The 27,560-nt window shown below is 57.2% G+C and overlaps 1 protein-coding gene across 1 annotated transcript; it reads right to left on the reverse strand.

The window, feature by feature from the left end:
- Nucleotides 1-4,741: 4,741 nt before the first annotated feature.
- Nucleotides 4,742-27,429, reverse strand: LOC132574441 (very long-chain specific acyl-CoA dehydrogenase, mitochondrial-like). The gene is made up of 20 exons (XM_060242795.1): nt 27,359-27,429; nt 26,732-26,798; nt 24,420-24,492; nt 24,249-24,313; nt 23,809-23,943; nt 23,374-23,518; nt 22,403-22,532; nt 22,081-22,206; nt 18,116-18,314; nt 17,031-17,135; nt 15,161-15,247; nt 14,948-15,010; nt 14,763-14,864; nt 14,229-14,326; nt 13,929-14,001; nt 13,411-13,483; nt 12,921-12,993; nt 11,440-11,446; nt 7,969-8,037; nt 4,742-4,879 (listed from the first exon to the last, which is right to left on the reverse strand). The coding sequence occupies exons 1-20, from the start codon at nt 27,427-27,429 to the stop codon at nt 4,742-4,744; spliced, it is 1,899 nt and encodes a 632-aa protein (XP_060098778.1).
- Between the last annotated feature and the right edge of the window lie 131 nt (nt 27,430-27,560).

The following is a 27,560-nucleotide window of genomic DNA, read 5'->3' on the forward strand; positions in this document are numbered from 1 at the left end:
CTGCCCAGTGGTGGGCAACTCTTCGCCTCCCTAGCCCCACTTGGGCCTGTGTCTGGCTTGGTGCAGCTAAGGGGGGCCTGGCCAAGGCAGAGGAAGGCAGCGGGAACCATGGGCCTCCCCCCTCCCTCCACTCTCGCCTGCCTCTCACGCACCCCCCTTGCCCTGCCCTGCCCAGCTGCTGCCTGCTGAGCTCCCTGCCCCCCCCCCGCCTTCTGCTCAGCCCTGGCAGAGATGGAGGGGAGGGGGCTTCTTTGGCCCTCGAGGGGCTGCCAGGATCTGCTCAGCACAAGTGGTCTGGAAACAGCCCCCCCCCCCCGCCCTCCCTGAGGAAATGCAGCTGTTCCAGGGCCTGCGGGCAGCTTCCCCTCCTGCCCCCCTGCTGTGCCCCACATGAGGCTGTGCCCCTTTCCCCCTGACTAGAGCCAGGGAATCTCTTCCCCAGGGCTCATTCCAGAACGTGCCTGCGCAGCTGTCCTCTCTGGGTGCTGAAACACAAAGGCGGGAGTGCCCCCCCCCCCGCTGCCCAATGCCAGCCCTCTCTTCCACTGCTTTGTCCCTCAAAGGCACCCCCCTCCAGGCACACAGGCCTCCCTGGCTTCAGCCGCCCCCCCAGCCCCACCCAAAGGGTGTCTCTGAGCCCCTGCGTGGGAGGGGGCTGCAGCACGGAGCCAGGGGCCCCCAGAATGCACCTCTGTGGGCCAGCAGGAGACAGCAGCTGACAGGATCGGGGCCTGGCCCTTGAGACTCTGCTGCTTCAGGCCTGACTCTCTTCCCCTGCTTCTCAGCCAGGGCCACAGCAGAGCAGAGGGCCAGGCCAGCCAGTCCGCCTCCCTCACTGCCTTGAAATGGCTGGGAAAGAAAAGAGCACTGCGCCAATTTGGTGAGGAAGGGAAAGGAGATTATGAGCTGCTCTGAGACTCTTCGGAGTGGAGGGCGGGATATAGATCCAATATCTTCTTCTTCTAGTGGTTAAGTGTGCGGACTCTTATCTGGGAGAACCGGGTTTGATTCCCCCCTCCCCCACTTGCACCTGCTGGAATGGCCTTGGGTCAGCCATAGCCCTGGCAGAGGTTGTCCTTGAAAGGGAAGCTTCTGGGAGAGCCCTCTCCAGCTCCACCCACCTCACAGGGTGTTTGTTGTGGGGGAAGAAGGGAAAGGAGATTGTGAGCCGCTCTGAGACTCTTTGGGATGGAGGGCGGGATATAAATCCAATATCTTCATCTACCTCTCAGGGTGTCTGTTGTGGGGGAGGAAGGGAAAGGAGATTGTGAGCCCCTCTGAGATTCTTCGGAATGGAGGGTGGGATATAAATCCAATATCTTCTTCTTCTTCTAGTGGTGAAGTGTGCGGACTCTTATCTGGGAGAACCGGGTTTGATTCCCCACTCCTCCACTTGCACCTGCTGGAATGGCCTTGGGTCAGCCAGAGCTCTCTTATCTGGTAGAACCGGGTTTGATTCCCCCATCCTCCACTTGCAGCTGCTGGAATGGCCTTGGGTCAGCCAGAGCTCTCTTATCTGGTAGAACCGGGTTGGATTCCCCACTCCTCCACTTGCACCTGCTGGAATGGCCTTGGGTCAGCCAGAGGTCTCTTATCTGGTAGAACCGGGTTTGATTCCCCCATCCTCCACTTGCATCTGCTGGAATGGCCTTGGCTCAGCCAGAGCTCTCTTATCTGGGAGAACCGGGTTGGATTCCCCACTCCTCCACTTGCACCTGCTGGAATGGCCTTGGGTCAGCCACAGCTCTCTTATCTGGGAAAACCAGGTTTGATTCCCCACTCCTCCACTTGCACCTGCTGGAATGGCCTTGGGTCAGCCAGAGCTCTGGCAGAGGTTGTCCTTGAAAGGGCAGTTGCTGTGAGAGCCCTCTCGGCCCCACCCACCTCACAGGGGGTCTGTTGTGGGGGAGGAAGGGAAAGGAGATTGTGAGCTGCTCTGAGTTTCTGATTCAGAGTGAAGGGCGGGGTATAAAGCTGCAGTATTCTTTGCCCTGGGTAGTGGCAGCCATGCTCACTGGACCCCGTCCCCAGAGGCGCCCATGGTTGCTCGGTGGTGGCCCCCAGCAGGTCTCAGCCCAAAGGGCTCAGAAGGAGCGAGAATAGATAAAAAGAAGTCCTTCTTTACCCAAAAGGTGATGAACGCCTGGAATTCATTGTCACAGGAGGTGGTGGCGGCTGCCAGCATAACCAGCATCCAGAGGGGGTTGAATAAACATCTGGAGCAGAGGTCCATCAGAGGCTCTTAGCCACAGCATATAGTTGAAACGCTCTGTCTGGGGCAGTGATGCCCTGTATTCTTCGTGCTGGGGGGGGGCACAGTGGGAGGGCTTCTGGAGTCCTAGCCCCACTGGTGGACCTCCTGATGGTGCCTGGGGTTTTTTTGGCCCCTGTGTGACACAGAGTGTTGGACTGGAGGGGCCACTGGCCTGATCCAACAAGGCTTCTCTTATGTTCTTATGTGACACAGAGTGTTGGACTGGAGGGGCCACTGGCCTGATCCAACATGGCTTCTCTTATGTTCTTATGTGACACAGAGTGTTGGACTGGAGGGGCCACTGGCCTGATCCAACATGGCTTCTCTTATGTTCTTATGTGACACAGAGTGTTGGACTGGAGGGGCCACTGGCCTGATCCAACATGGCTTCTCTTATGTTCTTATGTGACACAGAGTGTTGGACTGGAGGGGCCACTGGCCTGATCCAACATGGCTTCTCTTATGTTCTTATGTGACACAGAGTGTTGGACTGGAGGGGCCACTGGCCTGATCCAACATGGCTTCTCTTATGTTCTTATGTGACACAGAGTGTTGGACTGGAGGGGCCACTGGCCTGATCCAACATGGCTTCTCTTATGTTCTTATGTGACACAGAGTGTTGGACTGGAGGGGCCACTGGCCTGATCCAACATGGCTTCTCTTATGTTCTTATGTGACACAGAGTGTTGGACTGGAGAAGCCACTGGCCTGATCCAACATGGCTTCTCTTATGTTCTTATGTGACACAGAGTGTTGGACTGGAGGGGCCGTTGGCCTGATCCAACATGGCTTCTCTTATGTTCTTATGTGACACAGAGTGTTGGACTGGAGGGGCCGTTGGCCTGATCCAACAAGACTTCTCTTATGTTCTTATGTGACACAGAGTGTTGGACTGGAGGGGCCGTTGGCCTGATCCAACAAGGCTTCTCTTATGTTCTTATGTGACACAGAGTGTTGGACTGGAGGGGCCGTTGGCCTGATCCAACAGGGCTTCTCTTATGTTCTTATGTGACACAGAGTGTTGGACTGGATGGGCCATTGGCCTGATCCAACATGGCTTCTCTTATGTTCTTATGTGACACAGAGTGTTGGACTGGAGGGGCCATTGGCCTGATCCAACAGGGCTTCTCTTATGTTCTTATGTGACACAGAGTGTTGGACTGGATGGCCCACTGGCCTGATCCAACAGGGCTTCTCTTATGTTCTTATGTGACACAGAGTGCTGGACTGGAGGGGCCACTGGCCTGGTCCAACATGGCTTCTCTTATGTTCTTATGTGACACAGAGTGTTGGACTGGAGGGGCTGTTGGCCTGATCCAACAGGGCTTCTCTTATGTTCTTATGTGACACAGAGTGTTGGACTGGAGGGGCCACTGGCCTGGTCCAACATGGCTTCTCTTATGTTCTTATGTGACACAGAGTGTTGGACTGGATGGGCCGTTGGCCTGATCCAACATGGCTTCTCTGATGTTCTTATGTGACACAGAGTGTTGGACTGGATGGGCCGTTGGCCTGATCCAACAGGGCTTCTCTTATGTTCCTATGTGACACAAAGTGTTGGACTGGAGGGGCCACTGGCTTGATCCAACATGGCTTCTCTTGTGTTCTTATGTGACACAGAGTGTTGGACTGGATGGGCCACTGGCCTGGTCCAACATGGCTTCTCTTATGTTCTTATGAGACACAGAGTGTTGGACTGCATGGGCCACTGGCCTGGTCCAACATGGCTTCTCTTATGTTCTTATGTGACACAGAGTGTTGGACTGGAGGGGCCACTGGCCTGGTCCAACATGGCTTCTCTTATGTTCTTATGTGACACAGAGTGTTGGACTGGATGGGCCGTTGGCCTGATCCAACAGGGCTTCTCTTATGTTCTTATGTGACACAGAGTGTTGGACTGGAGGGGCCACTGGCTTGATCCAACATGGCTTCTCTTATGTTCTTATGTGACACAGAGTGTTGGACTGGAGGGGCCACTGGCCTGATCCAACATGGCTTCTCTTATGTTCTTATGAGACACAGAGTGTTGGACTGGATGGGCCACTGGCCTGATCCAACATGGCTTCTCTTATGTTCTTATGTGACACAGAGTGTTGGACTGGATGGGCCACTGGCCTGATCCAACATGGCTTCTCTTATGTTCTTATGTGACACAGAGTGTTGGACTGGATGGACCACTGGCCTGGTCCAACATGGCTTCTCTTATGTTCTTATGTGACACAGAGTGTTGGACTGGATGGGACACTGGCCTGATCCAACATGGCTTCTCTTATGTTCTTATGAGACACAGAGTGTTGGACTGGATGGACCACTGGCCTGGTCCAACATGGCTTCTCTTATGTGACACAGAGTGTTGGACTGGATGGGCCATTGGCCTGGTCCAACAGGGCTTCTCTTATGTTCTTTCCTCATCAGCACAGCACAGACCCTGGGGCAGCATCCTTTTCCATCTGTTTAATTGAGGGGGGGCACACCGGGCAGCCTGCTTCAGAAGCCCAGGGGGTGGGCGGCCACTGGGCCCTGGTTTTGCACCAGGGCGTCAGAAATCAGCTTCATGTCGGCAAAGGACTTCTTCCACCTGGGGGCCGTTGCTTGCTGCAAAGATTCCCGCACTCTCTGGAAGGCCTGTGTGAGGGACACACAAAGATGATGATGATGATGATGATGATGATGATGATGATGATGATAAATTTATTCTTATTTCCCGCCCTCCCCCGCCAAAGGCAGGCTCAGGGCGGCTCACAGGACATGGTGTTTACCATGATTACAATAAAATACAATCATTCTTATAAAAACAATTTAAAATATAAAATATAGTTGAATTACAGTCATAAATTAAGATAAAGTTAAATAAAACAATTAAACATTGTAAGTTATTATTTAAGGTGCTAAGATTCCCTGATGCCTATCTGGTGAGGCTGCCGCAGTGTGATGGAGAGATGCTCCACACCAAACGGGGAGGAGGGCTGCCTCTGCCACAGAAAGGGAGACACGCCCTCCCTGGGAGGGTTGCTTCCCCCGGTTCATTGCAAAGGGGATCATGGGGGGGTGGGAATGAAGAGGGCTTCCTTCTCCCCCCTACTGGCCACATCCCTCCGGCAAGCCTGGACTCTCTGCACAGCAGCCCATGGTTGGGTGGGGAGGCTCCAGTCACCTCAGAGGGCACTGCTGACCCCAGAGAAAGATGGCAGCCTCTGCCCACCCACCCACCCGCTGGGGTGCTTGGATGGCTGGGGAAAGGCCAGCCCACAGCGATCAAAGGAGACGCCTACAAGAGCGGCGCTCACACATTGCCCCACATTCCCAAGCCAGATCCGTTCTAGCTGAGTGAGTGGGGAGGGGGGGTTACACCTGCTCGCCTCAGAGAAGCCCTGGCAGAGTCCAGCCGGCTTCTGCTCAGACCCTGCTGCTGTGGCCACAAATGGAACCAGCACTGCCTAAACCAAGCAGTGGTAGCAGCAGTCAGCAGCTCTGCTTCTGCCTGGAGGCCCAGAATGTGGAAAGGGAGGGGGAGGTCTGAACAGCCCCTTTGCCAGCAGTTCTGTCTGCCTGGCTCCCCCCACCCCAAGCACAACTGTCCATGAGGGCATCAACACATCACACTGCTGGGGGCCAGACCAGACCCCCCGCCCACCAAGGTCCGGGAAGTCAGCAGTGGAGTCCCACAAGAATCAGCATTGGGGCAGTACTGCTTAATTCATTCATCAGCGATCTGGGTGAGTCGGGTCGTGGCCAAGTTTGCAAATGAGCCCAAATTCTTCAGGAGGGTGAAAAGCAAGGCGGACTGCAAAGGGCTCCCAGAGGAGCTCCACAAACTGGGCGGGGAGAGTGGGCGACAACAGCAGGGCTCCTCTGATGTTCTTTTCAGAGGAAGGCCTCGGCCTCTCTGCCCTGTTGTTGGCTCTCCAGAGGAACTGGTTGGCCACTGTGTGAGACAAGATGCTGGACTGGATGGACTCTCTCTGGTCTGATCCAGCAGGGCTCTTCTGATGTTCTTCTCAGAGGAAGGCCTCAACCTCTCTGCCCCGTTGCTGGCCCTCCAGAGGAACTGGTTGGCCACTGTGTGAGACAGGATGCTGGACTAGATGGACCTTCACTGATCTGACCCAGCAGGGCTCTTCTGATGTTCTTCTCAGGGGAAGGCCTCAACCTCTCTGCCCTGTTGCTGGCCCTCCAGAGGAACTGGTTGGCCACTGTGTGAGACAGGAGGCTGGACTAGATGGACCTTCACTGATCTGACCCAGCAGGGCTCTTCTGATGTTCTTCTCAGGGGAAGGCCTCAGCCTCTCTGCCCTGTTGTTGGCCCACCAGAGGAACTGGCTGGCCACTGTGTGAGACAGGAGGCTGGATTAGATGGCCCCTCTCTGGTCTGACCCAGCAGGGCTCTTCTGATGTTCTTCTCAGGGGAAGGCCTTGGCCTCTGTGCCCTGTTGTTGGCCCTCCAGAGGAACTGGCTGGCCACTGTGTGAGGCAGGAGGCTGGACTAGATGGATCCTCACTGTCTGATCCTGCAGAGCTCTTGAAGGCCTCGGCCTCTCTATCCTGTTGTTGGCCCTCCAGAGGAATTGGCTGGCCACTCTGTGAGACAGGAGGCTGGACTAGATGGACCCTCCCTGGTCTGATCCAGCAGGGCTCTTATGATGTTCTTCTCAGGGGAAGGCCTTGACCTCTCTGCCCTGTGGTTGGCCCGCCAGAGGAACTGGCTGGCCACTGTGTGAGACAGGAGGCTGGACTAGATGGACCTTCCCTGGTCTGAGCCAGCAGGGCTTTTCTGATATTCTCAGGGGAAGGTCTCAGCCTCTTTGCCCTGTTGTTGGCCCTCCAGAGGAACTGGCTGGCCACTGTGTGAGGCAGGAGGCTGGACTAGATCTGACCCAGCAGGGCTCGTCTTGCATTCCTATGTTCTTATGTGTCTAGTCAGGCTGGCAGCCCCTCTCCAGGGCTCACGGGTGAGGTCTTCCCCCTCCCCTCCTGCCAGGTCCTTTCCCACTGGAGATGCTGCTGCTGAGAAGGGAAGGAGGGCCAGTCCGGGCAAGAGGTGCTGCAGGCATTTGTGGGTCAGGGAGGCTCATCAATGTGTGTGTGTGGGGGGGTGATTCACTCGGGGTGGTGGATCCTCTGAGGAGGTGTAATCCCCTGTAATTGCAGCTTCCTGGAGAGGGGGGGGGAGGCCTTCTCTGCCAGGTCATGCTCAGGGGCTGCTTCTGCACAAGGAAAAGGGGGGGGAGGGAGGGGCTGACCAGTGGGTGGGCAGGGAAGGAGGGGGCGGCACTGCACTCACAAGGCCTGCTGGGGCAGAACCAGCACCCAGGCAGCTGGGGAGATTTTAGGCAGTGCCCAGCTAGGCTGGGCTGCAAGGCAGTGGCTGGGTTGGGGCCAAGTTTGCCACAAAGCAGGGGTTGGGGGTGGGGGTGGGGGAGAGGCAGGGGGGAAATGTGGGGGGCAGAAGGGCATCCAGTATCATCACAACAAGATTTCTAGCCACATAAGCAGAAGTGATGTTACCATATTGTGGGATGCTCTAGGATTCACCCGAATCCATAGAGTTTCAACTGAATCCTAGAATGGTCCCACATGCTGGTCATGTGGTCAGAAATGACATTATGATGTCCTGGGACACTGCCCCGTGAGGGAGTCTGCACCACTGCTGCCACCGGGTCTGCAGGCCCCATCTCTGGAAACTGCACAGCCCTGCCAGGCCCAGACGGTCCTACCTCGTAACACCAGGTCCGACAGAGCAGCTTCTCGTGTTCAGCGGAGGGTTGCCCGAGAGAGACAGCGTTCTGACTGGCCTGCAAGTGCCAAAAGAGTGGGTGATGCCCCCATCCAACTGCACAGGTGGAGCCCTCCACAGCACGGCCCCCCCCCCCCCGCAAGGCTGCCCAGGAAGGGGTGGGGGCCTGACTTCATGCCCAGCTACCCAGCAGCCCCTGAGGGCACCTCTCCGGTTCCCTCTGCAGCCAGTCAGGTTACTTCAATGGAACGACTCATTTCGCCCAATGGCCTTGAGCAGCATTACTAGTAAAGTTAATTCTCTTCCACCCGAGTAAAGCCCACATTCCGGGAGAGCATGTTCCAATGTGTCACTTCACCCTGTCTTGGCATAAGGAAGCATCTTATAGTGACCATCCATGACGTGTTTCATCTGGCTGACATAAATGCTCTACTACTATATTGCAGAAATGTTTTAAATATCCAGGACAGGCCTTTGGATATGAGAAACCTAGAGAGAGGAGGCAGCAAACTCTACTTGCTCTTCCAGCAGAACTCAGGAGATCCAGTTCTTATGAATTCACTGCCACAGGAGGTGGTGGCGGCCACAAGTATAGCCACCTTCAAGAGGGGCTTAGATAAAAATATGGAGCAGAGGTCCATCAGTGGCTATTAGCCACAGTGTGTGTGTATATATAAAAATTTTTGCCACTGTGTGACACAGAGTGTTGGAATGGATGGGCCGTTGGCCTGATCCAACATGGCTTCTCTTATGTTCTTATGTGACACAGAGTGTTGGAATGGATGGGCCGTTGGCCTGATCCAACATGGCTTCTCTTATGTTCTTATGTGACACAGAGTGTTGGACTGGATGGGCCACTGGCCTGATCCAACATGGCTTCTCTTATGTTCTTATGTGACACAGAGTGTTGGACTGGAGGGGCCTCTGGCCTGATCCAACATGGCTTCTCTTATGTTCTTCTGTGACACAGTGTTGGACTGGATGGGTCACTGGCCTGATCCAACATGGCTTCTCTTATGTTCTTATGTGACACAGAGTGTTGGACTGGATGGGACACTGGCCTGATCCAACAGGGCTTCTCTTATGTTCTTATGTGACACAGAGTGTTGGACTGGAGGGGACACTGGCCTGATCCAACAGGCTTCTCTTATGTTCTTATGTGACACAGAGTGTTGGAATGGATGGGCCATTGGCTTGATCCAACATGGCTTCTCTTATGTTCTTATGTGACACAGAGTGTTGGACTGGATGGGACACTGGCCTGATCCAACAGGGCTTCTCTTATGTTCTTATGTGACACAGAGTATTGGAATGGATGGGCCACTGGCCTGATCCAACATGGCTTCTCTTATGTTCTTATACCAGCTGCTCAGAATCAACAGTCAAGCAGCTTCCCTCCCCAATGGCCTCCTCATCTCCTCCATCTGAATTCCCCAAAAGGCAGCTTAGATTCAACCAGCTGTATCCCAGGAGTCCTTACACAGGAGTCCTCCCTCAACAAGGAAAGATGATAACCAGTCTTATCAAAAGACAAAGACTACCTGCAATCCCATGTGAAATGCACCCACCCAGCTGCAGCACAGCAGAGGAACATCTCGAAGGGTCCAAACCAGCAGCCCATGAAATGGGCAGTTCCACATCCCTCAGACCAGCCAGCAGCCACGGAAGGAAGAAGGGTCACCCAGAAGGAGGCCACTATTCCTCAAGAACATCAGAGAAGCCATGTTGGGGCTGATCCAATGGCCCCTCCAGTCCGACACTCTGTGTGGTACACAGTGGCCAACACCCAGGGGCCATCAGGAGGTCCACCAGCAGGGCCAGAACTCCATTATTGCCCCCCAAGCATCAAAAATACAGAGCATCACTGCCCCAAACAGAGCTTTCCCTCTAGTGGATAATAGCCACTGATGGACCTCTGCCCCTTATAAGAACATAAGAGAAGCCATGTTGGATCAGGCCAGTGGCCCATCCAGTCCAACACTCTGTGTCACAGAAGAACATAAGAGAAGCCATGTTGGATCAGGCCTGAGGCCCCTCCAGTCCAACACTCTGTGTCACAGAAGAACATAAGAGAAGCCATGTTGGATCAGGCCAGTGGCCCCTCCAGTCCAATACTCTGTGTCACATAAGAACATGAGAATCCCTGTTGGATCAGGCCAATGGCCCATCCAGTCCAACACTCTGTGTCACAGAAGAACATAAGAGAAGCCATGTTGGATCAGGCCAATGGCCCATCCAGTCCAACACTCTGTGTCTCATAAGAACATAAGAGAAGCCATGTTGGATCAGGCCAGTGGCCCATCCAGTTCAACACTCTGTGTCTCATAAGAACATAAGAGAAGCCATGTTGGATCAGGCCAATGGCCCATCCAGTCCAACACTCTGTGTCACACAGGGGCCAGAACCCAGGTGCCACCTGTGAGGCCAGAACTCCGAAGCTGTCCCACTGTTGGCCTACTGTTTTTTTGTAATTTTGGCCCATGTTGGACTGGATGGGCCGTTGGCCTGATCCAACATGGCTTCTCTTATGTTCTTATGAGACACAGAGTGTTGGACTGGATGGGCCACTGGCCTGATCCAACAGGGCTTCTCTCATGTTCTTATGTGACACAGAGTGGTGGACTGGATGGGCCACTGGCCTGATCCAACATGGCTTCTCTTCTGTTCTTACTGCTCATTAATTTTATTAAGTGCCCACAAGTTCTCATATTGTGAGAAAGGGAGAAAAGTGCTTCTTTCTCAGTCTTCTCTCTCCCACGCATCATTTTGTCAACCTCTATTGTGTGCTCTGTTGTCATTTCTCCAGGCTAAAGAGCCCTCACTTGCCGCCTTCGTTGGGGAAAGTGTTCCATCCCCTTCATCGTTTTAATGGCCCTTTTCTGCACTTTCCCCAGGTGCGGGGACCAGAAGTACTCCAAATGAGACCTGACCACCAGTTTAGACAGGGGCAGGATGATACCGGCTGGTTTGTTTTCAATCCCCTTCCTAATAATCCCCAGCACAGCATTCCCCCCCCCCCCCTTTTCCCTTAGCAGTTGCTCAGCCTTAGTCAACATCTGACGTGCGTTCCCTGCCAGGAGTGCAAGATCCTTTTGTGCCCAGCTGCATGTGGGCATGCAGAGGTGGGGGGGACATTCCTTCTGGGGCACTTGCCTAGGCCTGTAGCTGCCCCCCCCCCTTCGTGGGGCAGTGAATTCCAGGTGTTCATGACTCTTTGGGTGACCTGCTCTAAGCTTCCTGCTGATTGGCTTCATGCAGAGGCTGGGCGTTCTTCTGGCATTCCTTCCCGGGTCAGCCCCAGCGAGGGCTGGGAAAGGCCTCCTCCTCCGGCTGGGAGTCTGGAGTGCTGGGCTCAGGGTCACCCTTTGCTGACCTGCACGTGGTGCCCTCTCACACCCTTCCTGGTGCCCACCAAATGCTTCTGGGGAGTGGGCAAGCTCAGGAGGGGCACCGGAGCCCTCCGCCTGGCTGGGCAGATGATTCAGCAGCTGCCACCCCTGCCCCAGGGCCGCTGCCGCCTTCACTGCAGGACGGGGCACACAACCTCACTCCGCAGCAGGCAACTGTGGCCTGGCTGGCTCCACCTCCTTCAACAGCCGTTTTGGGGCTGGCTCTGCCTCTCATGGCAGCCATTGTGTGGCTCTACCCTGTGCCCACAGGCTCAGAAAGGCTGCATCCAGGATGACCCTGACAGGCTGGGAAACCGGGCGAAAACCAATAAAACAAATCTTAACAGGGAGAAATGGAAAGTTCTGCATTTAGGCAGGAAAAATCCAATGCATTGCTATAGGATGGGGGAGACTTGTCTTGGCAGTAGAATGTGCAAAAAGGATCTTGGGGTCTTAGTAGACCACACACTGAACATGAGTCAGCAGGGTGATGTGGCAATGGAAAAGGCAAATGTGATTTTAGGCTAGTGTCCAGATCATGTGAAGACAGTGATGATATCTCTTTGCTCTGGTTAGATTTCACCTGTCCTAGAGGCTTGTGTTCCATTCTGGGCACCAGTTTCAGAAGGATATAGACAAGCTGGAACGTGTCCAGAGGAAGGCAATGAAGATGGTGAGGGGTCTGGAGACCAAGAATGTGGCAAACCAAGTCCAATGTCGGAGGGCAATGAAGATGGCGAGGGTCTTTGATGGACCAAGGGTCTGATTCAGTATAAGGCAGCTTCATATGTTCATATGTTCAAGAAAGAGGAGGAAGTGCAGGATGAAGGAGGAGGAGAAGAAAAAGGAGGAAGAGAAGAAAGAGGAGAAAGTGGAGGATGGAGGAGGAGGAGAAGAAAAAGGAAGAGGAGGAGAAAGAGGAGGAAGTGGAGGATGGAGGAGGAGGAGAAGAAGGAGGAGGAAGAGGAAGAGGAGAAAGTGGAGGAAGTGGAGGATGGAGGAGGAGAAGAAAAAGGAGGAGGAGGAGGAGAAAGAGAAGGACGTGGAGGATGGAGGAGGAGGAGAAGAAAAAGGAGGAGGAAGAGAAGAAAGAGGAGAAAGTGGAGGATGGAGGAGGAGGAGAAGAAAAAGGAGGAGGAGGAGAAAGAGGAGGAAGTGGAGGATGGAGGAGGAGGAGAAGAAGGAGGAGGAAGAGGAGGAAGTGGAGGATGGAGGAGGAGAAGAAAGAGGAGGAAGTGGAGGATGGAGGAGGGGGAGGAGGAAGAGGAGGAGGGGAGGAGGAAGTGGAGGATGGAGGAGGAAGGGGAGAAGAAAAAGAAGAAGAAAGGAAAGGGAGGAGGAAGTGGAGGATGGAGGAGGAGGAGAAGTAAAAGGCGGAGGAGGAGGAGAAGAAAGAGGAGGAAGTGGAAGATGGAGGAGGGCCTCAGGTGCTGTGCTCTGCTTGCCCTCTGGGGCAACTGTTGGCTGTATGAGAGGGGCTCCTCTGCCCACCTCTTCTGATGTTGGCACTTCCCCCCCATGCCTCCGCCATCCCCCTCCTCACCTGGACAAGGCCACAGCCATGGCATAGGAGTCGATGGCCGCATCTGCCACCCGCTTCAGGAGGAACTGCTGCTCTGCAGGGAGGAGGGGCGGGAGAGTTTGTGGATCTTGTGTGATTGGCGTCCTGCCCACAGCCCCTCCAAAAGCCACGCCATCCTCTACCAGCAGAATAGCACCCCCACACACACTATTTGGCAGGGTGACCCTCCCTGGGCAGCACAAGGGGCATCCCTTGCCCTCCAAAACCAGCCTCTGCTTGCACACCCCACAGAGGAGGCCATGTCGTGCCAGGAGAGGGGTGGGGGGCAGATGCCCTCTGCGGCCAGAGGTGGCACATGCTGCCCTTCCCAGAGCACATGTCTCTTGGACCATGTATGGAGGGCCAGCGGGGAGGGGGGCAACTCCCTTCCTCTCCAGGGGTGCTTGTTCAGGGCCCTCAGCTCTGGCTGGTGCCTGCTCGCTCTCGTCCTCCGGGCAGGGAGGAGACCTACCTGCCACCGCCGGGCCGTATTTCAGCAGGAGGCTCTCCACGGCTTCCCCAAACAGGTCGATGGCCCTGGTGACCTTGAGGGGGGAGGGAGGGGAGAAGGGCTGAGGGAGGCCGGCAGAGCAGGGTGGGGGGTGTCACCTCTCTGCTCTGCCCCTCCCCCGGCTCCTCCGTCTCTGCTGCTCCCCCCCCCCATGCAAAGAGGGGAGGAGCTGGAAAGAGCTGGCTGGCCTTCTTCACAGGGCTGTTGTGCTGAGGACAAAACACCTGGGACTGGAAGTGGCTCCAGCAACCCCCACACCCCCAGTCTGATACGACGCACAGACCCGCTCCCACGAGGCCTGGTGAGACTTGCATCACTTCTGCCGGCCACAGAAGCAGCAGCAGCAGCCCTCTGGGTGTGCAACTCAGTCTTCCGAGAGAGAGAGAGAGGAACTCTGGGACTCTCCCAAGCTGGACCCACAGATGGGGGCACACCCGGCCACCCCCTTGCCTGCCCCACCTCTCCTCTCCTCTCCTCACCAGGGCAGCGCAGTCATTGAGGTCGGGGTGCACAAAGCCCTGCAGTGAGAGGCCGGTGGGGATCCCCACTTTCCTGCAGCGGGGGGAAGAGAGAAGACGGGCTTCAGCAGAACCAAGAGGTGGAAGGGCAGACCGCCCAGCCCTGCAGGAGACATCCGGGGGTGGCTGGGACAGATTGCAGCTCCCCACAAAGGCCCCTTCCCGCCCCAGAAGGGCAGACCGCCCAGCCCTGGAGATGTCTGGGGGCGGGCGGGGGAGGTGGGACAGATTGCAGCCCTGCCCCCCCCCCCTGCAGCTCACCGTTTGGCTCTCCTCCCCAGCTCCTGGCAGAGGGCCTCCATCTTCCCCTGTGGGCTGAAGATCTTCTTCTTCAGGCTCCGCAACTCCTCCCCAGCGTACTAAGAGAAAAGGGGCCCCACACGGATTCCGGGGGGCTGCTGAGCACCACCCCACCCAGAGTGACTCCCTGCCCCCTGACCTCCCCGGGCCCCTCAGAAGCCTTTGGGGGGGGGGAAAGGGGGCTGCAGCTGGCCAATGGGGGGAGGGGTTCACGCAGAGAGAGGTGCTAGTCCCAGACTACAGACCTCCCCGCTGGGGGTCCCCACACTCACTGCCGGGTGGACCTGCAGGCAGCCAGGGGGTGGGAGAGACAAGCCCTCCTTCTCTCAGCCTCAGCCTGGCTGGCCTCCCAGGGCTGATGGTGAAGGTGGAGCAGGACGGGCCCTGGGCCTCTCTCTCCTCCTCCTCCTCCGGGTGTGAGGCTGGGGGGGGCGGACCCCGTGGTGGCTGGGGGGCTCACCAATGGCCGGGGGAGGGAGGGGGCAGGCGAGTCACCTCCAGGCCCGAGAGCGCCACGAAGAGGCGGAGGATGTCGTTGGTGCCCTCGAAGATGCGGAAGATCCTCAGGTCTCGCAGGACCCGCTCCACGCCCGCCTCCTGCCCAAGGAAGCACCAGGCCGGCCGGTCAGGAGGCCCCACGCAGAAGTCCCCCCCCACCCCACTGCCAGTGGAGAGGTTACCTGCATGTAGCCCATCCCGCCCAGGATCTGGAGCCCCTCGTCCGTCACGGCCCAGGCAGCCTCCTGCAGACACAAAGCCCCGGCTCAGGAGGAGGAAATGCCCTCCCAGGACGCCTGGCCTGGCTCCTGCGGCCCCAGGAAGCGGGCAGGGCAAAGGCAAGGGGCTCCCTCCCTCCCTCCCTCCCAGGCACTCCCTTGGGAAAAGCCACTTACCGAGGCAAAGATCTTGCTGATGGCAGCCTCCAGCTTGTAGTCTGGCACGCCCGCGTCCATGTTGGCACTCAGCACATACGCCATGGCCTGCAAGGAGCAGGGGTGGGCAGGGTGGCACCCCCTTGGAAGTGTCGCCCACCCTCCTCAGGGCACTCCTGGTGCAGTGGCCAAGGGTCCCCCCCCGCTCTCCCTCAGCCCCCAGGGGCCTGCACTGGGGCAGAGGTCACCGCCAGAGACCCCCTCGCGTCAGCTCTCCAGAGTCCCTGCCTTCTTGAGCCACAGCACAGGCCACACAGTCAGGCTGGAGAAAGGCAAGTTTCACCCTGCCAAAGGGAGCCGGGGGAGGGCCAGGCGAGGGCAAATGGAAGCCTCACCCAGGCCAGAGTGGCGCACGGCAGACAGGGAGGGACACTGATGGGACTCCTTGGTGGGGCATTCTTGGGCCCCTCCTCGGCCTCCCTGCCCTAGACCGACAGCTGAGGGAGGCAAGTCCCTTGTGGCACGCCTTCCTGGGAAAGGGCATCTGGCAGCACGCCCCTGTGCATGGTGGGGCTGCCCTTGGAGAGGACCCAGACGTGGAGAAAAGGTTTTCCAACAGATGCTCCAGATACAGCAAGACACCAAGGGCCAAGCTCTCCCCCCACCCCTGCTTATAAAGAGCCGAGGGAGGAATGTCCCAGCCACCGCCTCCTCCTCCTCCTCCTCTTGCGCCTTCTCTCCTCCCCACCCACCCAACGCCAACCCTGCAGGGAAGAGAGCCCCTGCTGCTGCTGGGAGCCCCCTGGGGGCAGGGCCCTGGGGACGGGCAGCGTGGGGGGGGCTGCCTTCTGGGCTCTGAGAAGCAGCAAGGTCAGAGCTACTGGGGGGGGGGAGGAGTGTCTTGCTCTGTCTTTGCTTAACTGTGGAGGAGACCCAGCTGGGCAGGAGGACAGTTTGGGGGTGGGGGGCTGCATAGCTTGTGGAGAGTGGCTTCTGTAAGTGCGATTTCTGCTGGTCTCTGTTGCTTTACTCTGCTCTGGTGAGCCTTGCCTTGAGTACTGTGCTCAGTTTAAGGATAGAGAGAAGCTAGAACACGTCCAGAAGAGGGCAGTGAAGATGGTGAGGGGTGTGGAGACCAAGTCCTGTGAGCACAGGCTGAGGGAGCTGGGTACATTTAGCTTGGAGAGGAGACAACTGAGAGGAGATAGAACCATCTTCAAGTCCTTAAAGGGCTGTTATATAGAGGATGGTGTGGAGTTGAAGAAGAAGACTTTAGATTTATTCTCTGCCCTTCACAGACAACTCTGCGAGAGCTCTTGCTAACCCAAGGCCATTCCAGAAGCTGCAAATGGAGGAGCAGTTCTCCCAGATAAGAGTCTGCGCACTTCACCACTACACCAGACTGGCTCTCTGTTGCTTTCTGTTGCCCCAGAAGGTCAGACCAGAACCAATGGGTTGCAATTAAATCAGAAGAAACTTAGGGCAGAATGTCCTGACAGAGCAGTTCCTGAGTGGAAGGGGGGGGCGCTCCTTCCTTGGAGGTTTGCAGCAGAGGCTCGAGGGCCGTCTGACAGCAAGGCTGAGTCTGGGAACTTGGGCAGATCCGGAGAAGGAGGGCAGGAAGGGCTGCATCAGGGCTGAGTTCTCTTAGTGGCCCTTTCTGACATGCATAGGGAAAGGCTGTTTGGGGTCAGGCAGCCATTTCCCTCCAGGCCAGTTTGGCCCCTGGGATCCTGGAGGGTCTTTGCCATCTTCTGGGCCTGGAGCCCGCAGGGGCCACTGGGTGTGTTTGTGGGGGGGGGAGGTATTTGTGAGTTTCCTGCATTGCACAGGGGGTTGGAATGGATGACCCCAAGGCCCCTTCTAACCTTCTGGTTCTATGGCCCATTACCTCTGTCACGTAGAGCAGCATGGCCATCCGTGCCACTTTCTCCTGAATCGCCCCGTAGCTGCTGATGGGGCTTCCAAATTGCTTCCGGTTGGCAGCGTGGTCCACCTGGTGCCCGAGCAGAGAGGGAGACGTGTGCCCTTGCCACACAGGGGACCAAGGGGGGAAGAGGGCCACCCCTGCCCCCAGGGCAGATCAGGGTGCCATGCCCGCTGGCACGGGCTTTTCCCTCGGTGGGTCAGCCTCCCCCCAGGACAGCTCAGTGCGCCATGCCCACCTGGCATGGGCTTCTCCCTCGGTGGGTCAGCCTCCCCCCTTCCCCCAGGGCAGGTCAGGGCACCATGCCCGCCTGGCATGGGCTTCTCCCTCGGTGGGTCAGCCTCCCCCCTCCCCCCAGGACAGCTCAGTGCACCATGCCCGCCTGGCACGGGCTTCTCCTTCGGTGGGTCAGCCTCCCCCCAGGACAGCTCAGCGCACCATGCCCGCCTGGCACGGGCTTCTCCTTTGGTGGGTCAGCCTCCCCCCAGGACAGCTCAGCGCACCATGCCCACCTGGCACGGGCTTCTCCCTCAGTGAGTCAGCCTCCCCCCAGGGCGGGTCAGTGCACCATGCCCGCCTGGCACGGGCTCCTCCCTCGGTGGGTCGGCCTCCTCCCCCCAGGGCAGCTCAGGGCACCATGCCTGCCTGGCACGGGCTTCTCCCTCGGTGGGTCAGCCTCCCCCCTTCCCCCAGGGCAGGTCAGGGCACCATGCCCGCCTGGCATGGGCTTCTCCCTCGGTGGGTCAGCCTCCCCCCTCCCCCCAGGACAGCTCAGTGCACCATGCCCGCCTGGCATGGGCTTCTCCTTCGGTGGGTCAGCCTCCCCCCTCCCCCCAGGACAGCTCAGCGCACCATGCCCGCCTGGCACGGGCTTCTCCTTCAGTGGGTCAGCCTCCCCCCAGGGCAGGTCAGTGCACCATGCCCGCCTGGCACGGGCTCCTCCCTCGGTGGGTCGGCCTCCTCCCCCCAGGGCAGCTCAGGGCACCATGCCTGCCTGGCACGGGCTTCTCCCTCGGTGGGGCCAGCCTCCCCCTCCCCCGGTCACCTACTGCCTTGAGGATGATGCCCTTCATGGTGCCTGCCAGGGCCGAGGCCATGCCGAAGCGCCCGTTGTTGAGGATGGCCATGGCCACCTTGAACCCTTTGCCTGGTGCCCCCAGCAGGTTCTCGGCTGGCACCTTCACACTGTCAAAATGCACTTCCGCTGTGTTTGAGCACCTGATGCCCATCTTCTTCTCAGGGGGGCCGCTGGCAAGAGAGAAGAGAGCCCCTCACCATGAGCCCCCACTGGCCCACGGGAAGAGGCCACACCAAGGCCAGGGGGGAGACCGGCCAGAAGGGGGTTCAGGCAGGTCCTGGGCGCTGGAGCTGCTGGCCGCAGAAAAGCCTCCCCCAGTCTCAGGTCCCTCTCTGGCACTGTGGAGAAAGGACCTCCACCCACAAATCCACCCCAACGTCTCCGCTATTGTGGATGCTGCTGCTCTTGGTCTCTATACAGCAGCTGAGTGCAGAACAGAAGTTGGCAGAGAGATAGGAGCTAAAAAGAGGAGCCCTCAAAGTACTCAAGCCCTTTTGGGCTCTCTGAATGATTCAGGCCAATGACAGCGGTCGGCACCCCCCTGCCCTGCTGCCTGGTCACGCCACAAAGGGACAGAAGATGCGAAGAAGAGCCGGAGGGCTGGAAAGGGAAGCCTTCCTCTCATGGCAGGAAACCTGGAAATGACCCCCACCTGGACAGACTCCTCCACAGGTAGTGTCCTGCTGGTCCCACTGATGGACCTCCTGATAGCACCTGGGTTTTGGCCACTGTGTGACACAGAGTGTTGGACTGGATGGGCCACTGGCCTGATCCAACAGGGCTTCTCTTATGTGCTTATGTGACACAGAGTGTTGGACTGGAGGGGCCACTGGCCTGATCCAACATGGCTTCTCTTATGTTCTTATGTGACACAGAGTGTTGGACTGGATGGGCCACTGGCCTGATCCAACAGGGCTTCTCTTATGTGCTTATGTGACACAGAGTGTTGGACTGGAGGGGCCACTGGCCTGATCCAACATGGCTTCTCTTATGTTCTTATGTGACACAGAGTGTTGGACTGGATGGGCCACTGGCCTGATCCAACAGGGCTTCTCTTATGTGCTTATGTGACACAGAGTGTTGGACTGGAGGGGCCACTGGCCTGATCCAACATGGCTTCTCTTATGTTCTTATGTGACTCAGAGTGTTGGACTGGAGGGGCCACTGGCCTGATCCAACAGGGCTTCTCTTATGTTCTTATGTGACACAGAGTGTTGGACTGGAGGGGCCACTGGCCTGATCCAACAGGGCTTCTTTTATATGCTTATGTGACACAGAGTGTTGGACTGGAGGGGCCACTGGCCTGATCCAACAGGGCTTCTCTTATGTGCTTATGTGACACAGAGTGTTGGACTGGAGGGGCCACTGGCCTGATCCAACAGGGCTTCTCTTATGTTCTTATGTGACACAGAGTGTTGGACTGGATGGGCCACTGGCCTGATCCAACAGGGCTTCTCTTATGTTCTTATGTGACACAGAGTGTTGGACTGGATGGGCCACTGGCCTGATCCAACAGGGCTTCTTTTATGTGCTTATGTGACACAGAGTGTTGGACTGGAGGGGCCACTGGCCTGATCCAACAGGGCTTCTCTTATGTGCTTATGTGACACAGAGTGTTGGACTGGAGGGGCCACTGGCCTGATCCAACAGGGATTCTCTTATTTTCTTATGTGACACAGAGTGTTGGACTGGAGGGGCCACTGGCCTGATCCAACAGGGCTTCTCTTATATTCTTATGTGACACAGGGTGTTGGACTGGAGGGGCCCCTGGCCTGATCCAACATGGCTTCTCTTATGTGACACAGAGTGCTGGACTGGATGGGCCATTGGCCTGATCCAACATGGCTTCTCTTATGTGGCACAGAGTGTTGGACTGAAGGGGCTCCTGGCCTGGTCCAACAGGGCTTCTCTATGTTCTTATGTGACACAAAGTGTTGGGCTGGATGGGCCACTGGCCTGATCCAACATGGCTTCTCTTATGTTCTTATGTGACACAGAATGTTGGACTGGAGGGGCCACTGGCCTGATCCAGCATGGCTTCTTTTTCTGATGTTCATATAAATCAAATTCAGGGCCCATGGCAGGTGGGTCTCCCTTCCATTTTGGACCTCTCTTTGGATCAGCACAAAGCAGAGAGGGTGTCACTCTCCCCCCAAGGGCTCTGCCTTGCCTGCGTGGCCTGGGGCAAGAGAAGGAAAAGCCAGCAGTGAGACAGGTAATTCTAATCTTAAACTACGACCACTCTGAATAAGACTCGCCTGGCCTATGATTTAGGATTTGTGCCAAGTGTAGAGAAAGGGAACTGTGTTTTCACCTTTTCTTTGTTCCCTTCCTCAGCATGAAATGCGTGAATAGAACATGTGCAATATTAAAGATTTCAGGTTTTCACGGCTGGTAACATCATTAGGGTTTGTAGAATCTTTCGGGCTCAAGTGCCGTGTCCTACTGGAGAAAGTTTTCCTTCCAGACGTTTCGTTCTCAGCTGTGGAGAACATCCTCACTGGCGTTGCAGCCGGAGCAGGTGCTCTGACCTTCTTGGCTGCTGTGTGTTGAGTGGGGCCAGGGCTGCTGGAGAGCTGCTATTTCTAGGCTGGAGGGGGTGTGATGAAAGGGCAATTGGTTTGTGGATATGCCCATTGTTTGGTGGGGCTTCCTGGAAGGATAGTGATAAGGAAACTGGCTGTTGAATGCGACCATTGTTCTGTGTTAATTGCTGGGAGGGTTGGAAGGGGTTTGAAGATAAGTAGTCTACATTGGCACTACCCAACGCAGTAGTAACACCCGTCTCACGGAACACAAGAGACACTGTCGCTTGTTTCAGCCAGAAAAATCAGCTGTAGCTGAACATGCACTTCACGAAGGAGACCACGTCATCCACTTTGAAAGCACTGAAGTCCTTTCTATGGTCTCACATTATCATACCCGCCTGAACAGAGAAGCTATTGAGATTTACAAACACCAGCACAATTTTAACAGAAAGGAAGAAGGCATTTTCATCCACCAATCTTGGTACCCAGCTCTGCAAAACACCCTACAGACTATAAATTGCAGAAAGTCTCAGAACAACCAGCAAATTCCACAGAACAATCAGCACAGTCAACAACCATCTTCCTTATCTTCAAACCCCTTCCAACCCTCCCAGCAATTAACACGGAACAATGGTCACATTCAACAGCCAGTTTCCTCATCACTACCCTTCCAGGAAGCCCCACGAAACAATGGGCACATCCACAAACCAATTGCCCTCTCACCACACCCCCTCCAGCCTAGAAATAGCAGCTCTCCAGCAGCCCTGGCCCCACTCAATGCACAGCAGCCAAGAAGGTCTGAGCGCCTGCTCCGGCTGCAACGCCACTGAGGATGTTCTCCGCAGCTGAGAACGAAACGTCTGGAAGGAAAACTTTCTCCAGTAGAACACGGCACTTGAGCCCGAAAGATTCTACAAACCCTAATGTGCAATATTGTTCACCATTTGAGCCACTTGTGGGAAGGGCGGGATACAAATCATAAATAAATAAAATAAATAAATAAATAAAAATTTATTAAACTTTAGGAAACTGCCGCTCGGGTTCAGTCTTGCAGTCTTAAGCATGGTGCTGTGGGCGGGGGTAGGGAGCAGAGAAATCTCCCCTTCTCCAAGGGACAACCCCTCCAGTGTGTCCAGTGGCAGCCGCGGATTGTCCTACGTGGGCACTGGCAGGAGGGCAGGTGGGCACAGCAGCTAGGAAGGGCCTTGAAGCAACCACAGAGGCACAGGGTGCGGAGGGGGCCCTCAGTGTGTAACAGCATCTGGCAGGAGGAGATACTCTCAGAGCCATTTCAGCTGGACAGCTGTGGCATATTCCTAGCCTCCCCCCCTAACTGGGGCCAACCAGAAGGTGCAGGGAAGGCCCAGCAAGGAAGGGGCTTCTGCCAAGGCCTACAGGATCTGCTCACCTGGTCACTCCCCCAAAGGCCCGCTCCACAATAAAGGCCGAGATCTTGTGGGTCACCTCTCCGGTGGTGATGTTTTTTATGGGCGTCTTGGCAAACACCGTGAAGATCTCAGCTGTGCCTCCGTTACTGGGATCACGAGAGGAGCGGAGGACCCGTTCAGGCTGAGAAGGCAGCCCACCTGGTGATGCCCCCCCCCGCAGCTTCACATCATAGAATCCTAGAGTTGGAAGGGACTTCCAGGGTCATCTAGTCCAACCCCCTGCATAATGCACCTCCCCCTAAATTCACAGGATCTGCATTGCATCCTTTGGTGGTCTCTTACCTGATCCAGATCTTCCCACCGTTCAGGGTGTAGAACGTCTCACAGGGACTGAGCTCGGCTGTGGTCTGGATGGAGGCGGCGTCTGAGCCGCTGGAGGGCTCCGTCAGGCAGAAGGCAGCAAAGATCTCCCCTGCCAGGAGAGCAGCAGTCGCGGTGGGAGGGGAGGGTAGGGCAGGGCAGGGCGGAGGATAAGCGGGGAGCTGGGCAGAGTGAATGGATCCTTTCCCTGCTCTCTCCTGATGGAGGCTTCAGGCAGCCCCGTAGCCAGAAAATTTTGAGTGGAGGGACTGAAGAGCTAAAAATTTGGTGGAGGGGGCCACGAGCCTTGGCTGCTTCTTCCCTCCAACGGCTAGCCCGCCTGGCCCCAGCTCTCTCTCACACTCTCTCTCTCTAGCTGTTGCTCTCTCGCTCTCCCGTCGCTATCGCTCTCTCGCGCTGCCGCCCTCCCTGCCCCCCCCTCGCTGCTGACTGCAGATCTTGTGCCCATGTCCCATCCCCCCACCTGAAGTTTCTAGCACACGCCACAGTGCTCCTCACAGTATCACACCACTTCCAGAACTCCTGTGTGGTGGACTAGCATCTGGGAGCTGTGGGTTCCAGTCTCACTAGGGGACCTTGGGCCACCTGGGGAGGAAGGCAGCCAGGCACACAGGAAGGAGGGCTAAAGAACATCTGCTTCCCCCCCCCCTACACACACACAGGGCCTGAAGCTCTTCCAGGGCCCCTCCCTGGGCCAGAGGAGAGACTCTTGGGCAGTGTCTGCCAGCAAATCAGATGCCCCTCTTCTTTGCCCTTGGCCCCAACGCTTCCCTGTTCTCCTTGGAGGGGGGAGCAGCCCTGCTCACCCACCCCACCCCCCAGCCACTGTGAGGACCCAGCCTGGGCTGCTGTGAGCCCCCTCCCCCCCCGCCCCCCCCCCGCGGGTGCTGGTGCCTGTTCTGGGAAACCCTGGTGGGGGGAGGGGGGCCTACCAGATGCCAGCCGGGGCAGGTATTTCTCCTTCTGGCTCTTGGTTCCAAAGAGTAAGATGCCCTTGAAGCCAATCGACTGGTGGGCACCAAGGCAGATGCCCACCCCCAGGTCATGCCTCCCGACCACCTCCACCATGCGGGCGTACTGGGCAGGGGGGAGAGGCAGGGGGGTCAGTGTCCAGGGCAGCCTGTGAGCACCTTGCCCCCTCCACCCCCCATTTCTCTCAAGGGCAGAGGAGGCTGCTGCAGCCCGAGGGGATCCCAGCCCAGCCAAGAGGTCAGGAGGGCACAACACAGCAGAGGTGAGCAAGGGGGTCCTGCCCCCTTGGCTCTCTGCTCTCCTTTGTGGGCTGCAGCCATGCAGGACAGGGAATTCTCCCCCCCCCCCGTGCCCCACTGCAGTCCCGCAGGCCCACGGAGCCTCCTCCTCCTCACCTGGGTGTTGGTGAGCCCCACACCGCCCAGCTCTTGGGGGACTTGGAGGCCAAAGCAGCCCATCTCCTTCAGGCCCGCCAAGGTCTTCTCCTCGATGCTGCCCAGCCGCTCGTTGGCAGCCGCATCGTTCACCTCCTGCCCGCCAGCCCAGGAGACACAAGCAGGGCCCATGAGTTCCCCAGCCGCTCCCCCTGGCAGGGCTGCCATTGGGGGAGGGGAGCAGGAGGCCTTTGCTGGCAAAACCACGTCTGGCCCAGAGAGGCTCCTGTCTTCCGCCCCATCTGCCAGGTACACAGCTGGGACCCAAGGCACCAAACGATTCACAAGCGCTGAGCTGAGACTTGTGGCTTCAGCCTTGGCCCCACGAGCTCCATGTTCTAAAAGTGGGATCTGGGCAGGGGGGGCTGTTCTCTGGGGGGGGGCTTCTGGGGCTGGCTGACCTGGAAGAAGCGGGCGCAGGGCTCCAGCATGGCCTGCAGAGACTGGGCTTCTTCCGCAGAGAGCGCTGCGGGGGACAGAAGAGAGGCCGGCGGGTCAGAAGGGAATTCCCTCCTCCCTCCTGGGGCACCCCTCATCCTCCAGCAGGGCCAGGAAGGATGAGCTCTCCCTACCTGAGGGGAAAGGAAAGAGGTTTTCAGGGACCAGGTGCCCACTGAACAAGTTTGTGACAAACGACGTTGACCCCTGGAGGCAAAGACAGACATCTCTTGTCAGGCAGCCCCTGAGCTGTTCTCTCCACCCCCCAGCCACAACCCCAGAGGCCCCGATCCACACCTGCTGAAAGGGTGCCGCGTGGGCCCCAGGGGAGGGGTTTGGACCTAGGGCTCTCCTTCCAGACTGAGAGTGGGTGCGGCAGCCTCTGAGCTGCTCCCTGAGGGGAAGGGAAGGGAAGGGGCTGCAGGGGGGACGCGGACTCCCCAAGAGAGAGAGCTCTGTGCCAGCCCTGAAGGGGTTCCTGCTGCTGCTGCCAGCCACTTCCCCCTCGCTCTGCCCCCCACCCAGCTTGGGTTTGGGAGCTCCTGCAGGTGGGGGGGGGCAGGGGATAGGGCAGGGATCTCAGGGGGGTGTGGGGGGGTAGGATGAGAGCTGCCAGCAGGTCCTCCAGGGCCACCAACAGGCAGGGGGGGGGGCCTAGACTTTTCAATTTCATGGGGGGGGGCGCCAAAGACCTTTGATCCAGTGACAGATAAGAGTCTGCACACTTAACTACTGAACCAAACTGGCCGTCACCAACTATATGTTGGGTTCAGTATATGCTCCAGTTTACAGCTGCTGCTGATACCGGGGCTTGACATCTAAATCATTCCGTTTTCACTTATACTCAGAAAGCAAACTTTCATTTCATTTCATGTCTTCAACATATCCTGCTTACCCACAAAATGGGCTCAGGATGGCTCACACCATAAAACCAACAGCAGCAAAGCAATAATTAAGATCAATGATTAATAGCAAAAACAAAAAGGCTCATGTCAGATAAAACAAGTGTGTGTGCAGTCTAAATGAAACAGTGGACCTGCACACCAAAGCTGATGCCCAGATTAAAACTTGGTTGGTTCTTAAAGGTGTCGCTGGCCTCAGATCTTGTTCTTAAAGGCCTCTGATCTTCATGGCCACGCCCAATCTCACTTTCCCCCCAAATGTAAATTGGAACCAAGCAAGTATTTTGAATCTACCAACAACGTTCCCTCAAAGCTGCAGAGTCTTGAGAGCAAAAACTCTACTTTGTGAGCTCCTGGCATTAAAGTTGTGAGCTACTGCTTAAATTATTGTGCTCTAGGGCCATTTTTACTGAGCTAAGACAAAAATGTGTGAGCCAGAAGCTAAAAATCTGTGAGCTCACTCACGCTAACTCATCTTAGAGGGAACACTGCCCACCAAAGAGAGCCTGCAGTCTGACTGTTGGTGCATTAAAAGTGGAGGGGGAAGGAGTGTCACTATTATCTCGACAATTGCTGCCCTATCCAAGGCTGATCAGTTCATCCTCTTTTCCACCTCATGACTCTCAAGGCAAGAGACAAGCAGAAGTGGTTTGTCACTGTCTTCCTCTGCACAGCAGCCTCAGCTTTCCTCCAAGCACTAACCATGGCAATTCCTGTGGTTTCCAAACTCTGATGAGATCTGGCTAGTTTGGGATATGAGGGCTGTGACTTCTTTTTGTATTGAAGGACGTCTGTAGCTGAAGATTGACACCTAGTCTCTGGCGTGGGGGAAGCTCAATTAGCATTTCTAAGGCGCTAAGCTTGGGTTGTAAAGTCATTAAGTCATGACTTTATGAATGATTCTGGCCCCCCAGCCCCTGCGCACTTTACGCCTATACCAACAGGGGCTGTGGGGGGGGGGGTGGCGCAGATCCAGGCTGCGAGATTCCTGGAGATTTGGGGAGAGGGATGGAGCCTGGGGAAGGGAGGGGTCACAGCAGGCTACAATGCCATAGAATCCACCCCCCTCCCCCAGAGCATCCATTCTCTCCAGAGGAACTGATCACTGAAGTTGGAAGAGGAGCTGGGGGATGCTCCAGGTTGCACCTGGAGGATGGCATCCCTAGCTCTGGTGGAGCTGGTCTCTGCCCTTTGGGGGGCAAGTCAGTTGTGAGTGTGATTCCAGGAGCTCTCCTAGGCCCCACCGGGAGGGTGGCAAACGAGCAGAGCCTCATCTTGCGCTCTCCCTGGCCCAAGAGCCAGCCTTGCCCCAGTACTTCCTTCCAGGACAGAGACGCTGCTACTGCTGCTGCAGTGGGATTGCAGGATCCTTCCCCCTCCAGTGTCTCACTCTCCTCTGCCCTCCGAAGAAGAGCCTTCCAAAAAAGGCCTGCCGGTCAGCCGTCCTCCTCGGGGCCCTCTGAGTGGCAAGGCAGGGTGGGGGCACCCCCTGCTGGCCCCGGCCCACCAGCCCCTCCCCCACGTGGCTCCAGAGCTGCCCTCACCAGGCCTGCAGGACGGGAGTACTTCACTTTCCGGTCCATGACAGCTGCAGAGGGAGGCAGGAGAACCCTGCAGAAGAAGTGGGGGGGGGGGGAGCTGCAGAAAGGCCCCACGCCTGGAGAGGCGGATGCCACAATGGTGGCGCACGGCAAGGGGGGGGTGCCGGCCCCAGGATGCATGGGGGGGGGGAAGGAGGAGAAACTCGGCCCTGCCCTGCCAGGCAGAGGGAAAGGGCTGCCCTCCCTCCAGCACAGGGGGCCCCTCCCAGCCGGGCCATTCAGCGGGGGTGGACCTCCCCCCCCCTCAGCACAGCGCAGAAGAGCACGGGGCTCCTGCCCAAGGCAGGCCGCCTCCCCACCCCAGCAGGGGGAGCCTGGAAGGCGGGCCTGGGGAGGGAGGCATCCCACTGACTGCCCCTTCTGCCCCAGGACATCAGCCGGCCGGGTGTCAAGGCTCCTCCAGGTAGTTTTCCGCTTGACCTGACCTGACCCTCCTGTTCCTTTGGATCAGGACCTCTCCCCCCCCCCCGGACCCCCGCCTCCCTCTCTCCTTCCTGTAATCCCAGCTGCAGCCTGTCCCTCTGCTGGCTGTGCAGCCTAGTGGCTGGATCCATCCTCAGCCCAAAATACCTGAGGCCGGACTTGGTCCACAGCCGCCTCCACCGCTCCAGGGTCACTCTGCTGCGGATCAGGCGCGACATGCTCTCTGCTGGGCGGGCAGAAGAGATTAAGAGGCAGCCGCTCCCCTGGGGGTGTCCCAGGAATCTGGCCCACCTCCCCAGGAGCCACGAACCCCCACCCACCCCCATCTTTGGCCTTCGGGCCATCCACA

The sequence above is a fragment of the Heteronotia binoei genome, chromosome 6, assembly GCF_032191835.1.
Source record: "Heteronotia binoei isolate CCM8104 ecotype False Entrance Well chromosome 6, APGP_CSIRO_Hbin_v1, whole genome shotgun sequence".
In the NCBI taxonomy this organism is placed as follows: Eukaryota; Metazoa; Chordata; class Lepidosauria; order Squamata; family Gekkonidae; genus Heteronotia; species Heteronotia binoei.

Bases quoted from the DNA above. Each gene is read 5' to 3' on its own strand.
- LOC132574441 (XM_060242795.1), bottom strand. From the start codon at position 27,429: ATGTCGCGCCTGATCCGCAGCAGAGTGACCCTGGAGCGGTGGAGGCGG. The intron at 26,799-27,358 runs GTATTTTGGGCT...CTTCTTCTGCAG, and splicing joins TGGACCAAGTCCGGCCTCAG to GGTTCTCCTGCCTCCCTCTG. The intron at 15,248-17,030 runs GTAATGGGCCAT...TGCTCCTTGCAG, and splicing joins TGCTGCTCTACGTGACAGAG to GCCATGGCGTATGTGCTGAG.